Here is a 19252-nt window from a genome sequence, read left to right on the forward strand (position 1 = left end):
CTGCTGAGTGTGAGGGACAATGTGGCTCAGGAGGTAGAGCGGGTTGGCTGTTAATCGGAAGGTCGGCGGTTCGATCCCTGGCTCCCCCTGGTTGCGTGTCGAAGTGTCCTTGGGCAAGATACTGAACCCTGATTTGCCTGCTATTCCGCCAGTGTGAATGTTAGTTTCCGTTTGAGCACATTCAGTGTATGAATGTGTGTGACTGTAGTGTAAAATGTAGTGTAAAAGCGCTTTGAGTGGTCGAAAAGACTAGAAAGGCGCTATACAAGTACGGAGCATTTACATTACACACCCGTCTTTCGATGGTGGGTATTCACACTCCTCTCCCTTTGGAAAGTCTCCGCTGGGATAGAGCTCACAAATAGGGACTGAGGGAGGGTCAGTCTGTCCCTTCACTGTGGCCCAGATAGAGAGAAGGAGAAGCAGATGAAAGCAGCAGGAGAGAGAAAAGAAAACACCAGTTATCCTCCCCAGTGTTCATGATATAATATTTTAACTGGAGAATACAGTGCACCTCCTGGCTTCAAGATTCAATTAAGTAAGACACCCTTGAGTAAAAGTAAAAAAACTGAATTAAATTGCTGGAGGAAATCTGTGGCAATTTAAAAGCACTTACATACAGTGGTTATAGTGATATATTTATAGGTAGCACACTTTTTAGGATCATCTATTTTCAGTTCACTCACTCCACACCTCACTCAGCTTTCACTGAATTTGTAGTGTGTTTATGTTGAATATGATGTCATTGTGTGTGCCCGACATCTAAGTACCTGTCTCATTTTGTCCGACAACTTCCGTGTCAGTGCTGCATTATGCAACTCTCGTGACACTAATTAACCGAGTCAAACTGCTTTTGTGCACCTGTTGTATTTACCTAATGACTTAAAGTGATTCTGATGCAGTCAATTGAGGATGCATAGGTTCAAAATTCAAACACTGGAAAACTTTTGCTGTGTAAAGCGCTGTCTATCTTTAAAATCTGATGTGCCTCTGTGACGATAAATATTCTGTCACCGTGATGTGAATTGCAGTTTCAATTAAAATTCTGAATTGAATAAATGTACACATAATTTAACAGCCATTGCCAGAGTGTGTTACTCTAGAGATACATTTGCTGCACTATAAGAAAAAAAACTACTTACATCCTTTCTTCTTTTTTTTCTTCTTCTTCTTTTTCCCAGCTGAGTTATCTCCCTCATCCCCGTCTGTTGAAAGCATCATTAGTTTCAATACCGTTTGTAAAGTGAGAAATATCGACAGGAGGCTCGGGCAAAATTCCCAGTGTGCTACTAAAAATCAGATATCACATTGCAGATATGACCGGCTGAATTTCCCTGTGCACTTTCTGGGCTTAAAGTTCAACACAGCCACAACTGTAGATGATGATGCTGATGGTTGGTGGTGAGGAGTTACCTTCTTCTCCATCCTCCTCCCTCTCTTTGTCCTCCAGTGTTTGCTGCTCCAACTGTTTTGTCACATCACCGATACCTCCGGCTTCTCCATCCCCCTCAGCCTCATTTGTCCCTGCTGCAAAGTCACACACCCTCGTGCATGCATGTGCAGGAGAACACGCACGTGTACACCAATGGCATGGACATACACACGCACATGCACACGCACACGCACACACACACACACACACACACACACACACACACACACACACAGAGTGAGTAAATTATTTGTGGCTCAGAGTCATCTCAAGAAAGTGCATCCACTACGATCTCAACTTGGCAGAGTCTGTGCATAATTTCTTTCTATACCTTGGATCCATATCCTCAAGGGCATATGTACCTTGCAGCATTATGACATTTAGCCCTGTGGACCACAAATTGACTTATGGCAGGTTCCACAACTCAGGCTTTTGGGGATTTTATTTTTCAACATTATCAGACAGTAAGACTGCAATTATCATCGTGATTTTTTATTTCTGCATAAGACTGGTTGTCATCTTATTGCACTAAATTCTGTGGATACTTCTATTACATCATTTCATGCAGCTTAGGGGGATTTATGGGACGGAGCATATTTAATCTAGAGTAAAATTATATTTTACTCATATCTTTAAATGACAGCTCTTCAGTCAGTTTTGTTAAATTCCGTTTTTCAGAGATTGGCCCGTTTCCAGATGAGCGCATCAGCTCCAGCAGCAGCCGCTCAGAGTTGGGACAGCTGGACAGGAATACCCTCTGACAGGTTGAAAAAAGTCTCCTCTCCCGCATATCTGACGCTAGTGCTCTACATCGAGAGGCACCAGAGACTATTTTGCACTATTTTCTCAACGATTCTCTAAAGGTGAAGTGATGCCTCTTACCTGGTGCGGTGGCCTTGTTCCGCTTCTTCTTTCTTCTCTTTTTCTTTACTGATTCTGAGGCGTCTGCGTCTTCCCTTTCCTCGTTCAAGTCGTTCCCGTTGAGAAGTTGAGGCTCCACTTCATGCTGTAGCGGTAGCTCCGCCATGATCAGCGACTGAGAGATGAAGTGACGCATAAGCTGCTGGGAGCCTCCAGTGGTCAAAGAAGAAAAGTGTGCAGTAGGAAGACGCTGAGCCAATAATGAGCTATTAAGACAATCTCTGTGCAACAACTTGACCCAGGGAGAGGAAGACGATCCTCCTCTGTCCCGAGGAGCAAAAACTTTCATAGCCTATCATCAGATTTTTGTCTGTAGGGAAAATAACAGTTTGGGACAAACTGTAATAGGACAGCAACACAACACCAGTGCCCCAGTGTCTAATTAATGACCCGTAAAAGCTGCACTGCGTGCTGGAATAATCACTTTCTCTGATCAAGTCGCTGAGTTTCAGGTTACCCGTCTTTGCGCGCACCTGTGACTGCAGCTCCTCAGTAAGACTTGTCACTTCTCCTGTGTATCCATGTTGCCGACACATTATCTGTGAGTGTAAGTAATGTTTCACCGTTGTAGTGTTGTTTGTATTGTCACAAAAAGCCTTTCAATTTGATGCCCGGGGTAGATCATTAACGGTGCATAACGCGAGCAGGCTATTTGGAGACGGGCGCCCAGTGTATCCAAGCAACAAGCCCAGCACACCGAGTGGACATTAACAGAAGTGAAAGGTGGATAGCCTACAGTTTGGTTTTGCTGATATTTTGTTGCAAGGACGAATAGCCTGCTGCGTTTTACCTGTGTGTGGCGAATCTTCAGAGGAAATTCAAGTGGATGTTTAAGGAAACAATGAGTTCTTCTGGTGCGCTGACAGAATTCACAACTGGTCCTTTGTATTTCTTTGACCAGGTGGGCAATAATGATTAATTTTGCTGACTGTCGTTTTAAAGAAACAGCAAGTCATTAACCTTGATTGATCTCTCTGCAGCCAACAAAACGAATTAAAGGAACACGAAAGAACATTTTGTATTTGAATGAGGCAAATGAAAGGGCGCAGTTAGAAGATACAACACAAAGGTAATAAATGCCCTTGCTCCAAAATATTTTAGCCTACATTTGTGCTTCTTAAGTATGTCTAATAAATGATCTCACGTTTCTTGTAGTCGAGATAATGAAAACAAAGAAGACAAAGGTGATGAGCTCACTCAGAGACTGTCAGGTGAAACACGTGGGGATGGTAAACCTGATACCTCATCTGCAGTCGGAGCTGCACTGAACGTTAAGGACCGTGATCCGATGGATGCATACAAGCAAGCAGCCCCTCCGTTATTAAACGAATTGGCTCGCCTACTTTCACAACATCAGTGGAAGGCGGAGGGGTGTATTCCTCACGGGATTGTAAATATTCTGAATTACTCCTGGAAGGATCTGACTGCAGGGGAGGCGGAGTACTCGCAAAGGGCGGAACAGACTGACAAACGGAAGTCCAAAGGTTCCCTGAAGTTGGATCAAGCGCGATCCCGTCAGGTGTCTGGCAATGACAAGAGGGAGGCAGGAGAGAGGAACTCGTGTGTTGTAGAAAATGTTGGTCCCTCTGTTGGAAGGCCACAAGTTAGCTTAAATCCACGCAAGAAAAAGCGCAAACAAAAATCCAGTAGAGGTAAATTTATCTCTGCGTCACATGTCCATTGGTGGAAAGTATTTGAGAATTTCCATTGTATGCTACTTTATACTTGTACTCCACTACATTTCATTGGGAAATAATGTAGTATAGCCTAACCTTTTCTTTACTAGATTTATTTGACACTTATAGTTCCTAGTTACTTTTATACATAAAATAACATATGGTACTTACATGATATGATTCAGTATTACACTGCTAATATACCCAGTAGTATAAAAAGTATTTAAAATTGGAATAAACGATTAAGAAAATGTTTGCTAAATACAAAGCCAAATAACATTACACTACAGGAGGATAAACATCAGCCAAAAGGCCTTTTTTACAACCTGGCAACCCAAAAGTAGGTTTTACAAATGACTTATTAAGTAAAAATATTTAGTAAAAGTATTTCTTGAGAATAAGGCAGGATAAACAGCATAGTCAGATCAATTTTAAGTTCCCACTATTTTTAATGTGCTATAGTTCATGTAGGTAAGCGACAACATCAATGAGCGTGAAAACCCATTAAGTAATTTCTCAGGACCCCTGAAGGCTGCACTTGAGGACAACTTTGATTGCAAGCTTGTGGAAGTGAGAGGATAGGTTTTCCAGATAGGACAAGGTAGCAGGTAGCTGGGCACAGATGTACTGCTGTCTGTTAATCAGTTACGGAGCTACTGAGTTACATTAACTTCCCTGATGTCACTGGTAATGACTTATATATGGCCAGTATTGTAAGTACAGATTCAACAGAAAGGTGAATTTAAGACCACTCTCTTACTCCCGAACAGCTCCCAGCTCCACAACCATCAGCTTCTCCATGTCATCCAACATCTGTAAAAATCCAGGTAAGAAGCATTGTGTTCATGAGGGAGACTGTCTCTGCAGTTGGCTGTCTCAATCCTGTGGCCCTGCTACCTCAGCTGGATTTGATTTGTGTCCAGGTTGGTTCACCCAGCCAATGCAGCCCTCCTGTGATGACCCTCAGCTGATCAGTTTGTGTCAGTGGGTGGTGGAGCGACTCCAGGCGGCAAGAAATCCTGAGTGCGTTTCCTGCTGTTTTTTAGCCTGTAGCAAATGTTTGTCAAATTAGGGGTTACTTTCCAAAATTTCTTAACTGATAATGGTAGTGTTGGTTGTTTGGTCAGTCAAACACTTCAAGATCTATTGACACAAAATGTTGTATAGATATGATTCCCAGACAATGAATCCTACTGACTTTGGTGACTGATGTCCCCACTCAGGATGACTTGTAATAACTTTGATGAATACCTACCTTTTCAACAGCACCCTCTACCCTTTTAGTTCTATGGTAGAATGCTTACATGCTAAACTAAGATGGCGAACATGGTATACATTATACCTACTAAACATCAGCATGATGTCATTGAGCGTCAAGGTAGCACTTAGCTCAAAGTATAGTCCTGTCTGCTAGCGTGCTTTATTGTTAATGACTAATTTAAGTTAATATCCCTGTTTTGGGCAACGATGGCATTGAGTGTACATATCATTACCAAATTTTACCTTTGGTCATCAGGTGTTAAAATTTTTACAGTGTAACTCCTCAAAAACTCCAGTTTGATAGCTTGAGAGATTAGTTATTTAAGCATAAAAAATACTTCATCTTCTGACAGAAAACTACAAACAGCTGAAGAGGTCCCGAAAAAGACCCTCATAATCCGTCACTATGGTGATGCAAAGGCAAGGCTGAAGGACAGGGATGCAGGGACTAAGGCCCAACTTGCCACTCTAGTCAATGGGATCCCCCGGATACCAAAAGTGAAGCAGCAGGATCCAGCACAGCAGAAACTACACTACAGGATCAACGACGGCTCCTCGTGCATATAGTATCCTTCTCTCATCATGTTTATACATTGCTGTTTAAATTCTAGTAGTTGTCCAAGAAGCAAATGTAGTGTAAGGTGGATGGGAAATGTGTCACTGCAGCTGACCTTTTGACACATGCCCTCTCAGCTACCCGTCTGGTTGCATGGCAGTATGCCAGAGCTACTCAGGTCTGCCCTGTGGAGGCTTCTACACCACAGTGTTCAGTGACAGCGAGTGTCCCGTTATTCTAGCGACTATCACAGCATTTGGACACGGGGTTGCTACACACCCTCTTAGGTGAGTTCAGTGCTGAAATGTGAAAATGTCTGAATAAGGCACTTCACTAATTGTACACATGAAGAACTACTCAGTCAGTAATGGAAGTACAGTAACAAATAAGTGGAGGACTTCTTTGACACACACGGCTGTGGCTCAGGAGTTAGAGCGGGTTGGCCGTTAATTGGAAGGTGGTTCAATTCCCGGCTCCCCCAGGATGCATGTCGAAGTGTCCATGGGCAAGATACTGAACTCCGAATTGCCCCTGGCGGCTGTTCTGCCAGTGTATGAATGTGTGTGAAAGTTAGTTTCTGTTTGAGCACTTAGGCTTTAGGCTCAGTATATGAATGTGTTTGACTGGTGCAGATGTAGTGTAAAAGCGCTTTGAGTGGTCGAAAAGACTAGAAAGGCACATTTACGTGACATTATTATCAACATTCTCATCTCACTCCTTTAAAGAAAGCAAAACAAAGTGTTTTCTCCGAAATACTGAATGCCTTTAATTGGTCAGACTTTCATTCTGTATGTGTGACAGCTTTTGATGATACTTATATTCCTGCAGCTCTGCCATTACAGCGGTGTGGGACCAGGATGGTGGATTCAAATGTGACCATCATGGGAACATAAATAAGGAGTGGATTTGGCAGACAGGCCGCACACACAGAGAGAAGATTGTTATACAGGTGCAGCCACATTACTAGAATAGTGACTTTTGAGTCTACTACAACTTTTTCTACCTATGACATATATATTGTAACTGTCTTAAGTGCACTTGAGCAATTAACAAACAGAGCCACCTGGCAACATTTTTATTGTGAAAGAAGTTTCTCTCTGTTTAGTCAAATCTTGTCACTTAATTTCACTCCCTGACAGAGCGTCTGTGTCTAAACTGGTATGCATCGGCTCAGCAACATGTTACATAGAGACAATAGTTAATCTCCAGACAAGAAATATATTCAGTGACAAGGCTAGTCAGGGGGACTAAGCATCTGACGTGAGCCTTTCATATGAGTTTACTGTGAGATGTGCATATGTGAAATGTCACATTTAGGGGAAACAAAGAAGGGCATGTGAGGTATGACGCATGACCTACTGATAAATGAACACTAACCGTCTCTGACACGACCAGGAGAGGTTTTATAACAGGTGTATAGTGTACGGATTAGATGGTCATGCATTAATTCACTAGAATTTAGTGCTTATGATACTGATAGCTATTTCTTTTAAAGAGCGTTTCCGTTTTACCTGTAAATGTGTTGGGGTTTTTTTGTCTCCTACAGTTGTCAGATCTAATCTCTGTGAGGCTGCTCAGTGGTACTTCTGCCACGCTCACCTTCAGGTGTAACAACGAAAGAGTTCAACTTCCTCTATCTGTCCTGTTTAACATGAACCAAACAAAGGAAACGGTGAGATTAAGATCAAGTAGGTGAAAGAAAAAATATTTACCATCATATTTATAATAATCGCTTGTAATCTATAATGTCTTCACTGCATTGGCAGCTTTGTTTGCAGACTGAAGGGCAATTTGCCTCTGATGCTGCTCAAGGCCTCCTGCTGACGAGGAAAACAAAATCCCCTTCTGTGTTCCAAGAGAGCAAGAGGAACCTGACGCTAACACCTTTAAGAGACTTTTTATCACCATATGATGCCTCTGTGAATGTACAACATAAATTTATATATTCCAACATCAAAATAACAGCCCAATTTATTTTATGCTCTAAAAGAGTATGACAGCAATACCTTTGAGTTCTGAAAATGCCTTCTCTTGCTAAATACCCTATGTTGTTTCATATCATATGATCTACCATGCAAGTAATGATGTATGGCAGGTGTCTGTGTGCTCCCGGGAGGTCCTCCAGATGGTCAGAGAGGTGCAGGAGCTGCCAGAACAGTGGAGAAGAGGAGGGCATATCGGCAGGGAGCTGAAAAGGCTTCAGCAGAGAGCACGAAACACCCTGGATAACTGGCTGGATTATTATCGTGTGGCCATTGGTACCTGACTTTGAACACAGCCTTTCCAGCTTTTCTGAAATGTGTAATGTGTGCTCATACTGCAACCAGTGGGTGTGATGTACAGTACATTATGAAATATTAAAGCATGTAGTGCAAATAAAAGTAACATTGAGCCAATCTGACCCGGTAAGGTTGTTTAAAGTAGTTCAGTGAAGCAAAAAGTTACAGTATCACCTTCTCTTGCAAACTCAACATTATTGAATAGTTCCATCAGGATCTTGTTCACGGTCACTCGTGTCACTCGGTGTCTGTATGCATTTCTGAGTGACCTCTTCCTCTCCTTCAGGGATCAAGTGTCCTGACATAGAGCGGATGCCAGATGCCCCACCGAGGACCAGGCTGAGGAGAGAGGTACAGTCAGCTACTCTGCCCTCCCTGAACCCACCTGAGCGGGCAGACGCTAAACCAGTCCAGCCTGAGGAAGGCAGGAATGAGTTACAGGAGCTGCACAGACATCTGTCAGCACCAGCAGAAAGAATGCTGGATTCCTACATCAAGATGCCAAGGTGCACACTTTACACCAATACACAGATTTAAAGAAGCTGTGTTTAAACAACTAACAGTGTCTTAACAAGCTGTAGGGGGTGAAAGGTTTAGCCGGCGATTGTTGATTTCACCAGCTATGATGACAACTGCTCCTGACATATTTACTCAGCTGTAGTTGACTAATTTTGGAGGACCCAAATAACAAGAAATTATTTTTCTTATTCTGTTTATATTGTAACTGCTGTGTTTGGTACAAGCATACTGAATCTTGTTTAAAAATGTAGTCCACAAACAAAGGCCTGGAGTTTAAAATGGCAATAATCAGTATTTTTATAACAGTTTACTGTATGAAAGGACAGTATGAAAACATTGAGGCAGTGTTACTTGTAGTGATGACCCTATAGAGAATTATCACCCAAATCTGCAGCTCTTTTCAGCTTTACAGCGCTTTATAGCACGCTCAGTGTTTAGCCCACAACTTTACTTTTTCAGTACATTCTCACTGCCACAACAACAACAACTTCAGTCACAACCGGCAGCTGTTGTCACAGAAAAGCTGTAAAACCCCACAGTACACTACCTGCTCAGCGCCAAACAGCAGACAGACACAGTTAGCAACTATCTGGTGAACAGAGTGGAGCATTTAGAGACCAAAAACACTTATTTATCAGGTGGCCAGAAGCACAACTCCAAACTAACGATAATGTGGCTCTGTAACTGTTGGATTTGTAAATAATGTTTGCAACAAGTTCGCCATTTTAACTTAAAACCACTCTCACAACTTGTTTCTGTGGACAGAAAAATACGTGATTGTAAGTTTATTTTATAGAAAATAATCATCACAAAGGTCAGAAAAAACGCTATTAGATATTTCCCTCAAATCCTTTAGCCCCACATGAGTGTTTACCGTGTAGACAGGTTCAAGAGAAAGACACTATTAAGTTGCATTAACAAGCCTGTTTCTCATGTGAATCCCCTTTAATCAAACTACAATACTAAATCACTGAAATACTCTTGTAATATAAAATGTTTAGAGTACATAGTTCATGGTGGAGAGATTAAATGGCATTTTATCTTCAAACACACTGTAACACTTAACACTTTATACACTGTTGAAACCATGTTTTTGAGTATTTATAAGCAAATGCATGTAAACGAGGAAGTGCTTACATGCATAGGTGTCCTCCTGTCTGTCCTTAAACGGAGGCCAGTGATTGATTTTGTAATAGTGACAGAAACACTTTGTTTATTGATCAGTTTGAAGTGCTTGAGCTCAGCTAGACTTTGCACAGATGTATGCTGCATTATGTAAGGCCTGTTTTGACCTGTATGTTGCCAGGACACCAAAAAAGCGAACAAAGGAGGAGACCCATGTCACACAGATAGGACCTCTTCAAATTCATGGCAACATCAAACTTGAGTAAGACCCACTTGTATTACTGACAGGCATGACCATTATAAAGTCATTCAAGTGTCTTTGTGTAGAAAATAACATTTACTGCAGTTTTATAAGAGCAAGAGTATATTTACAGTGACTGATTCACTGTCACCCCCACCCTGCCAGGTCAGTGATTATTCCAAACAGTCCAGATTTGCAGCCCTCTGCTGTCATCCGCTATCCAGCCCTGCCATCCTTCACTCCCTCCAACCCCCTCACAGTGTGCCCTCCTCTGCTGAGAGCTGCCCTGCTGGGGGAGGGTGGACGCAGGCGGTGCTGCTGCAGCGCTACGCTGATGCCAGTGGTAACAGACCTGGAGTACGATGCCTTCATTATGGGCCAGCCTCCACACAGTCAACAAATCCTGGTGGTGTGTGTGACTCTGCTGTGCCAGCCCATCCACACACAGGCAGTGCCTGACCAGGATGTGTTGGAGCAGCTTTACAGGAGGAGGAACAGGCACAGAACCATGCCCTGTACTCAGGTGTGAATTATATACAGACAGAAATATAATGAAAAAAGAAAAAAGTCTCTTATTTTGGCTATGATGTACTGTATGTATACAAAGCCAAGCACCAGTTACAGTGCAAGTTTGTTGTGTCACTGTAGTTAAATAACATCTAGTTTACATAATCAGCATGTACAGTACACTATATGTGCAGGAATGCTTTGTAATACTAATTTACATTTTACAAAGACAACATAGCTTCGCATAGGCTAAAAAAAACAAAGTGTCAGTGAAAGACACTACAGTCTGCAGGCTGTTGTACAGTATACATTTCTGGAAACTCAGTAACAGTTTTTTTTTTAATCTAGTGCCAGATGGATTCATTCCGCCTGGTGAGGTACGAGATGTCAACAGGAAAGCACAGCTGTGGAATGGAGAACATCCTGCTGCAACAGAGACACAATGCAGCTCCTGGGATGGTCCTGGTCAGTAAACCCACTGCAGGCTTGGCCAAAGGCTGCAGGCTCTGCTCAGTGCTTATTTTCATGGCTCCCACTGGGTGGCAGCAGCAGTGCCTGCCTGAAGCAGAACAGGTGACAGCATGTGGGAGAGATGGGGTGAGGAGGACTGTAGTTAGGCACTGTCCTTTCTCAGAAACCCAGACATTTATTATAAAAGTACTGTAGGCTGACAAGCAGTGAGGGATGATGCTTCTTAATTACCAAAGGGAGCTCTTATTTTCAGCCCAGTCACAGATCTTTGCTGTAAGATGAAAATCTCTCCTTAAGTCCATAAATCAAACAGAAAACCAGAATCATGACATGAAAAACTGCACTTTAAAATGTCAGCCCAAGAAGTCTTACTTAAACTCAGAAAGAGAAGCTTTTATGACTGACAGGATACTGCGTATGCATCCTGTAAATTCCTCTATTATGAAATCTAAAAAAACAGAGCATGACTGATATGACTTATGTTGAGAAAAAATAGAATCAACATGGTGGTGCAAACCACTTCTCTGTCATCTAAACAAAAATACATGAACTGATGCTTTTTAAATATAACAATGACAATATAATGTTCTCCTTGTTATTGCCATAGATGTACATCAGAGGGAAGCTGCTGTTTGTGGGCTACATATTCAGGGGTCACAGCTGCTCAGTCAGGGACCTTCAAAAGCAAATCTCCAGATCCAGGGGAGACTACAGATTAGGTCTGAGCCTCCCTTCAGACTACATGTTCAGGTACTACTGCACCATACCCAGTGTGACATAGTGTGAATGTAAAGGGAATCAACCTAAAACAATTGTCAGTGATGGACACTTGTAACCACAAACAAACCTTCAAAGCACAGATTAATTGCTTTACAGAGATAAAGATTTAACTAAGTTTACTACTTTGATTGTGATCATATTTAATCCTTCCTGTGCAGTGATCAAGTGAATACCCTTGCAGCCACATTTGCACACAACTCACAAGATGCAACACTAAAAAGAGGAGATGACATAAGACTGACTGCTTCAGTGGAAACGGAAATGGCCAATGAGAGGTACATGAATTAATTCATATTTAGATTGCTGCAAGTTCCTGAATGTTATTTGATGTCTTCTTATAAACTTTACCACCTTTGATTTTAACACAGCGTTAATGATCTCTGACTAAATCACCTGTCTAATGTCTTCTTTCCTGAACAGAAAAAAAAATCAAGTTCCTGAGATATCACACCGACGACAGAGAGACATTTGTATCAAACCAAAAAAAGACTGATGGGGTTATATCTGTATCGGTCCACTTGAATTGTAATCAAACTGCAAACTGCACTGGGCATTAAGGAGTACACTGGAAACTCTTATAGGTATATAGGTATAATCAATTACTGCTAATATTTAAATTCACTCTGACTAATGGCCTTTTTATTTTGTATAAAACATCAGTAGGAAATATGTGTAATTATTGTAATATTTTTTCAGTGAATATGTGCAGATTTAATAAAAACACTGAACTATTTTGTGTTTTCTTTTTGTCTCCCTTCCTTCTGTTAGCCAGCGCTGTTCCTACAGACTGATAAATAAACCTGGTGACAAAGTTACATCATGATGTGAGCACTGCCAATAAGTGATGTTTTTTGAATTTTACTTCCTCAACTATATTAAATATAGCTGACAAAGTATCAGCTGGCTTCCACTCATATTTTTAGGTTCTTAGTCATACTGGGGTTTAATATTAGGAATGATGATGATGATGTATGTGGAAAGATATGTGCGTGTAGCACTGGAAAGTTCCTGTGTAATGATGAGTACCCAGAAAGTCTAAAATGCATTTGGGTAGAATTATTGATCTGATGGGGAGTGGACTGTAGTTTACACAACTTAACAGTAACAAAACATCAAAGTATTCCGGATTTTCTCTTATACACTTCAGACTCTGTTAATGTCACACTGGTTTTTGCTTCACAGTTCCCAACATTTTGTTTTGACTCTGGCAGTTTGTGGCTCCTGAGGACCCCTAGTGGATTATTTATGGTAACAAAAAGTAAGCCAACTGGTACTTACCACTGGCAGACAGCCAGATGGCTTCAGTGAGAATCAACTGTGCGCCGAAGGATCACGTGTTGCTCGGACAGACGCGGAGAAAATGTAGATGTTTGATGACTGACAGATAACTTACTTAAAGTCGACTTCTTGCAACGTATCCGGACACACGGGACGGTCTGTGCTACCGCGTTGACTGATAAAAATTGGAACAACAGAAGCGAAGAGAGTAAAGCAATGATGAAGTCAGGTAAGTGGCAGGAATCTCGTTACTTGTTGATCCTACTGGTCACAGATTTTAGTGATCCAGCGCTCAAGTCTGACCAAATAAATTACAAATCAGTAGCCTATGTATTTATTTCTTAGGGACAATGCAGATACACTACACAGTTAGAAGCAATGCAACAGATGTTACGCATATACTGAAGGGCGTCTAGCTGAAGCTATTTTGCAAACAGAACAGTTGAATAAGTGTGTTAACATATTCAAGATAAAAGCAACAGAAAAGATAAATAACAGACTGTGCAGGTGCATACCTGTGTGCCTTTTACAGATAAATTACTGGCAATCATAGGATTCTTTAGAAATGTAGCCTATTATGGTGTTTGGGACATCCAGGTGGAATGTCTCCTGTCTCTCATATATACAGCATATCTCACAATTGTCTGTCAGTCAGTGGTTGGTTCTGCCCAATCTCCAATTCAAAATCAATGAAATTGTTTTTGTGGATTTCTAGAGTCATCCAATGTCAAACTGTGGCTTGCTGAACAAGGAAATATATAATTTCCAAAAAGCAACATCCCTTCCTATCAGCACTTCAGCATGTTACTGTTTTATCCACCACAGAAGAATTTAAGACTCTAGTTCAGCCAGAAACACCAGTTTGCCTGACTCTTTTCCTGTCTTTGCGCCCTCCTTCATTTCTTTCCTACTCCTCATCTCCCATCTGCTCTGCCTGTTGACATGGGCCATTCGCTGGATTACTGTGCTGTTGTGTGGAGTGGCAAATAAATAGCATGTGCTATTTGAACCCCCTGGGGAGCAGGGGTTAGCACTTTACTGCAGTTTTACACTAAGCTGTTACTAGATCAGGATCAGTGCTATAGAACTCTCATTGAGGGAACATCTGTCAGACTACTGAAGAAGCATCAAATATACCATCCAGATATTCAGAGTATGCTTTTATTGTGTCAGATTAGATCCATAATCTTTTTGCTGTGTTTCAGATTTGAAAATGTTATCTAGCCTATACAATAGGCTCTGATTCAGATGAGATTTACACAAAATCTCAAGTGCACATCTTTTGTTTTTCTCTCCTCAGGAATGCACAAGCCACCTGTGGCCCCAAAACCAAAGCTGATCCAGCCGCAGAGGCCTGGGGTGTCTCCCTCAACCCCAAGAAGAGACGGTCTCTCACTCCCGTCTCCTGGCGCACAGAGGAGGATTAAACCAGTACTGGCCCCCAAACCCTGCCTCTCTAAACTCACCACTGCTTTGGAGTCCAAACCACTTGCTTTAAAGAGCCTGCATCAAACATCTGTAACAGAAATGCCGCAGAACAAAGGTCTTATTAACTCCCAAAATGGAATACAGCAAGAGAACAAAAAGCCAGAATGGGATTATATTATTCCTATTTGTCTGTGTAGCCATGAAAAGTGCATGTGTATGAGGAACACATCAACAAACAAAGACAAAATGGAGAAAGACTTGAAAACATTGCATAAGGATAAAACTGTAGAAAACACAAAGTTTCTCCCTACATTGCGAAGTACTTTGGATAACAGCGGAGAGAAAACAGACAATGCCGAGTGCCAAGTGATGAACACTGCTTCCACCAATACCCACCTCACAACCCATAAACCTCTTCAAGAAACGTTTACTTTGGACAAAAATCTCAACACAGACATAATTACCAGGACTGTTAGACCATCCCTTCCTCACAGAACATGGAGCGATGAGGCAAATGGTAACGTAATATCTCAGAGTGCACCTGGGCGAGGACCAAAGGAAGATACTTTTGACTCAGAGCAAATATCTTGTGCACCCCAACCCAAACCAGTCCCAGCAGTCCCTAGGAAGCCCATCCCTGTCCCTGTACCACGGAAACCCAGGGCGGCTGTGCTGGCCCGTCAGGAAAAGGTGGAGGAGGAGAGGGAAGAGATTGTAAGCGAGAAAGGGAGGGAAATGAACGTCAAAGAGGTGAAGGTGTCATCAGAGGGGAAGGGCAGCTCATCACCGTCTGTCAGTATACCTGAACCAGTATTTCTGTCTGTGAGAAAAGCTTGCGCTGGGCCAGCTCCTCCGCCCAAGAAAAAGCCTTTTCTGTCTGCACCTGACAACAAAGCACCAACCTCTGCTCCTCAGACAGTCCCAAAGGATGTGGAGGAGGAAGACCTGGGTTGGGACAGCAGCAGCCATGAGATGGAAGTATCGGTTGACAAGGAGGATGAAGAGGTGGAGAAGGAGGAGGAAGGAACACATGATCAGGAGGCAGTCTACACTTGTAGTAGTTCGCTCAGTCAACTCAGCCAGCCTCCTGCCATCACTGGGGCAGCAGAGGATGAGGTTGTCAAGGTTTCTCAGAAGAAGCCCCAGAGACGCAGCTGCCCGATGGCATGGATGCAGAAGAAGGAATCCTCTGAGGAGAAAGAAGAGGGGGAATTAGGAGATAATGGGAAAAGGCAGGACCTTCCTATACAAAATGGTGTTTTGAAGGAAAGAGTGAAGAGGGAGCTGCCTTTGCCTCCAGACAATAAAGCAAGCAGAAACCTCTTAACAGCTGAAACCACCAAGCATTCTCGGTCCAGTCGGAGTAAACAGAGGGCCAAGTCTTTCTCTGGTGCTGACCTCATTCGCTCTGAGGGACAGAAGAGGAACTCTTTCCGGAAACTTCTGGACTTGAAGCTCTCGGTGAAGAAGTTTCCCAAGCTGACAGTAAAAGAAGGCCAGAGCCCAGACGACGCTGCAAATGACAATGAACAAAGTGTGGACAGGGACCAGGAAGGATGTCAGAACTTCCACGAGCTTCTGCAGCCTGAACGCAAATTATCCTGCCCGCTGATTGGAGTAGAGCAAAGCGTGGACGGAGATGAGTTTTCTCCTGAAACAGAATACGCATGTTACTATGAGAACTTCCCTAACTACGAAGAGATACCAGACTACATGAATGTGCATGTGGGAAGTGCAGTGACCTCGCCTCGGACCTCCTTCTCGCAGCCTGCTGCCTGGCAGATCTCAATGTATAATGATGAGGGCATTTATGAGGAGCAGGAACCATATATGTCCCTCGAGAGAAGCACTGGCATGACATGTCAGACCCCAACAGAATATGAGAGGTAGATTATTATGATGCCTTTCATTACTGTCTCTGTGTCTTGTTTCTCTCAATAACTCACATCTCGATCGTACCTATGACTATATTGTACATTAGGGAATTCCCCTTGTTTTCTAGAATGAGGACAGGAAAACACCTCCGTCTTCTTAAAACCATTCATCTGTAAAATAACTACTTTAGAGTGACTCTGTATCATTTGTAAAATGGGAAGATCACAGAGACTCATGTCACACTGAGTCTTTTGTTGCAGATTCCTGTCAGGGGAGTTTAACAAGTATGGTGGTGCGTGTGCTTGTACCGCACAGTTGATGGAATGGGGGTTGACCTCATAATTAAGATTGCACATAAAATATTACTCATACTAAGTTATGATCGGAGGCAACACTAACACTAGACAGTCTTTGGCCTAGAAGGCAGGAGTGTGTGCATTTAGTTCAAAAGGCTTTCTGTGTGTCATGGTGTGTTTGTCACAGGTGCTTTGTAGTAGAACTAGTTGAAACTTTTGGCCAACATTACAAAAAGACACATTTGTGTTATTTCATCTTGTAGATATTTTTTGTTTTATTTGCTCAGGTTTTAAGATATCTGTTGCTGAGGTACACTGGAGGTACACTGCCAGTAGTTTTATTTGAAAGTCGATGTGACCGTCTTTATAAAACAGTAAGGTTTGTGAATAAATCAGAGGAACAGGTTCTATAACAAGATACATATGTTCTTTTTCTTAATTTGACTTTTAAATGGTCAAAACCTGAATTTAAAATAACTAAAATGTCTGCGTGTCCAAATATACATTAATTAGCTCTATTAGAAAGAGCTTTATTGCCAAGTAGAATTTTACATGTACGAGGGATTTGCTTTGGTGATAAGGTGCAACATGTAGACAAACCTACAGTTGACATAAATAAATCTAGAAAATTATAAATATGGAATAAAAAATGCAAGTTATATAAGAATAATAAAAATCTAAAAAAATAATTAAATAAAACTCATATGTTGTTGATGAATGGCCAGTAAGCAGAATTCATTTGGAAAAATAGGATTACAGTTTGTGTAACTGAAAACTTGGCCTTGCACAGCTTAGTGCGTCAGCCCTCTTTAGATCAAAATGTGCAGCAATCACATGTTAAAAGCACGTTGAGCAGCTCACAAGCGGAGACCAGTCACAGTTAAATGCAACAGCTATTGTAAACATACCACTGTGTGTAAGACACACAGACTCTGGCTTATTTGGGTTTGTTGCTTAGCCTCGCCTTAATTCTTTTTCTGCAGTTTGGTTCAGGGAGGTGCCGTTGTTTCACGTGCAGTGCTCCCTCAGGGAATTGTGGCATTTGAGATATGAAGTTTGTATTTCTTGCAGTTCCCTTTTAGCTACTCAAATGTACTCAGTGTAGTGCTGCAAGGTTAGATTAACAAAGTGTGTGATGATCCTGGTTTGTGTGTGGTTTGGCCGCTCTTGGCAGCATTTAGCCAAACTACTGCTCTGTGACCCGAGGCAGGCAGCTGGACCCAGGGCTAGTGTTATGTGACAGTGTTGATGATTATCGTTAAATGTTTTTTCTTTCCGGTCGTGTCAAGTGCACCCTTTCCTGTGTGTTCTTTTTTTATGACTCCCACTTGATCAGAGCAGGAAATGTTTGAATACTGCTGAAAAGTTTTTCTTTCAAAAACACACTCTCCGTCAGATTATGTGCTAACACATTATTATTTCAAGCCCCATCTCCTTACCCCACTTCTATAAATAACAACCTCACGTTATTGTACTATTTATTCTAAAATGTGGCATGTGAGTGACTAAAGGTGTGTTCATTGTCATTCTCTGCATTCAGAGTGATAAATACCTGCAGCTGCTTCTGTGTGTCTAAACACATGTACATTGTTTTCATAGTCTGGCATCTGCCTCTATTCCACACTGACTTTAACTCTTTTGACAAAAGCTCTGTTGATGAGGAGGTGGCACCCCTGGAAGATGGCCCTGTGGATGATGACATCTTGCCCAATACCTCAGATGAGGAGGGCGAGGATGATAGCAGCTCTAACTCCAGTAAAGGAGTCCCTGAACAGCCAGATGAGAGTACGGTGAGAAGCTGACAGTGTTATAAACAGTTTAGTGCCTGGAAGTGCTAAAAATACTTCCTTTATCTCACAGGACATATGGGGAAGAACTTTTCTTCCTTTTGGCACTTTGTTAACTGTTTTTTATTGAACTCATGCATATCAGGTACATGCTGCATATATTTTGATGCACAGCATTTATCTGCTCTGAACCTTGTTTGAGTAAACATGACCTACACAGTGATTTATTATGGCACATTGTAATTCTAAGTCTGTGTTTTTGTACCTTTTGTTAGACACAGGGTGGACAGAGGAAGAGCAAGATTCACCACATTGCCACAGAAATTATGACCTCTGAGAGAGTGTAAGAGTTTTATTTTGTTTTTCTTAAAAGAGTAGGTTCAGTCAAATTATGAAAAAACACAGACTATCTTATCTCTTATGTCAAGGGGTGTTCAGCCTTGGACATACAGTACTGTGGAAAGAATTTTTGAAAATATACATGTTAATAGATTATATTTCTCAATTAACATAAAAGTGTCAAGTAACATCCACATGAATGGCAGGACCCAAAGTTTTCCAGGAGAACATTGTCCAAAGTATCATACTGCCTCTGCCGGCTTGCCTTTTTCCCATAGCTGCCATGTGTTCCCAACGTAAGCAATGCACACACATCCGGCCATACACGTGATGCAAAAGAAAACGTGATTCATCACCAGGCCACCTTCTTCCATTGCTCCGTGATCCAGTTCTGATGCTGAAGTGCCCATTGTTGGTGCTTTCGCCAGTAGATGGGGGTCAGGCATGGGTACCCTGACTGGTTGGCGGCTACGCAGCCCCAT

General features: G+C 42.1%; 3 protein-coding genes and 1 long non-coding RNA gene across 8 annotated transcripts in view; 2 read left to right on the forward strand and 2 right to left on the reverse strand.

Moving 5' to 3' along the window:
* Window positions 1-3074, reverse strand: part of LOC123961393 (methionine aminopeptidase 2-like) — an 8219-nt gene extending 5145 nt beyond the window's left edge. Inside the window, exons 1-5 of the mRNA XM_046036746.1 lie at window positions 2827-3074; window positions 2315-2663; window positions 1414-1527; window positions 1143-1205; window positions 293-395 (exon numbers count right to left, since the gene is read on the reverse strand). Of these exons, the coding sequence (XP_045892702.1) occupies window positions 293-395; window positions 1143-1205; window positions 1414-1527; window positions 2315-2642 (608 nt within the window). The 5' untranslated portion in view covers window positions 2643-2663; window positions 2827-3074. The remainder of the gene's footprint in view (window positions 1-292; window positions 396-1142; window positions 1206-1413; window positions 1528-2314; window positions 2664-2826) is intronic.
* On the forward strand, window positions 2899-12483 carry LOC123961392 (uncharacterized protein C3orf20-like). Of its 4 annotated transcripts, none has more exons than XM_046036740.1 (18): window positions 2899-3254; window positions 3334-3422; window positions 3509-4005; window positions 4800-4856; window positions 4953-5052; window positions 5643-5855; window positions 5983-6132; window positions 6674-6794; window positions 7392-7517; window positions 7612-7770; window positions 7941-8103; window positions 8411-8630; window positions 9950-10030; window positions 10175-10532; window positions 10865-10981; window positions 11595-11737; window positions 11926-12042; window positions 12188-12483. In XM_046036740.1, the coding sequence occupies exons 1-18, from the start codon at window positions 3180-3182 to the stop codon at window positions 12258-12260; spliced, it is 2859 nt and encodes a 952-aa protein (XP_045892696.1). In that variant the 5' UTR covers window positions 2899-3179; the 3' UTR covers window positions 12261-12483. The 4 variants fall into 4 exon arrangements, with proteins under 4 accessions (XP_045892696.1, XP_045892699.1, XP_045892700.1 ...); XM_046036743.1 differs by having other exon boundaries at window positions 7962-8103; XM_046036744.1 differs by having other exon boundaries at window positions 7971-8103.
* Window positions 9459-13268, reverse strand: LOC123961394. Its single transcript, XR_006822725.1, has 3 exons — window positions 13046-13268; window positions 11219-11278; window positions 9459-11075 (listed from the first exon to the last, which is right to left on the reverse strand). It is a non-coding gene; the product is annotated as an uncharacterized LOC123961394 (long non-coding RNA).
* LOC123961391 (FYVE, RhoGEF and PH domain-containing protein 6-like) overlaps window positions 13060-19252 on the forward strand; it is a 19698-nt gene continuing 13505 nt past the window's right edge. Inside the window, exons 1-4 of one of the 2 annotated variants that reach the window (XM_046036739.1) lie at window positions 13060-13274; window positions 14346-16359; window positions 18293-18434; window positions 18713-18774. In XM_046036739.1, coding sequence (XP_045892695.1) covers window positions 13262-13274; window positions 14346-16359; window positions 18293-18434; window positions 18713-18774 — 2231 coding nt within the window. In that variant the 5' untranslated portion in view covers window positions 13060-13261. Of the gene's footprint in view, window positions 13275-14345; window positions 16360-18292; window positions 18435-18706; window positions 18775-19252 lie in introns of both variants that reach the window. The other variant, XM_046036738.1, reaches the window with a different exon arrangement.

Source organism: Micropterus dolomieu, linkage group LG22 (genome assembly GCF_021292245.1).
Source record: "Micropterus dolomieu isolate WLL.071019.BEF.003 ecotype Adirondacks linkage group LG22, ASM2129224v1, whole genome shotgun sequence".
In the NCBI taxonomy this organism is placed as follows: domain Eukaryota; kingdom Metazoa; phylum Chordata; class Actinopteri; order Centrarchiformes; family Centrarchidae; genus Micropterus; species Micropterus dolomieu.

What these genes read in the sequence shown, in the direction of transcription:
- LOC123961392 (XM_046036740.1), top strand. Translation starts at nt 3,180, where the DNA reads ATGTTTAAGGAAACAATGAGTTCTTCTGGTGCGCTGACAGAATTCACA. An exon ending in GAACCATGCCCTGTACTCAG is followed by an intron (nt 10,533 to 10,864) that starts GTGTGAATTATA and finishes TTTTTAATCTAG; the next exon opens with TGCCAGATGGATTCATTCCG. An exon ending in ACGGAAATGGCCAATGAGAG is followed by an intron (nt 12,043 to 12,187) that starts GTACATGAATTA and finishes TTTCCTGAACAG; the next exon opens with AAAAAAAAATCAAGTTCCTG.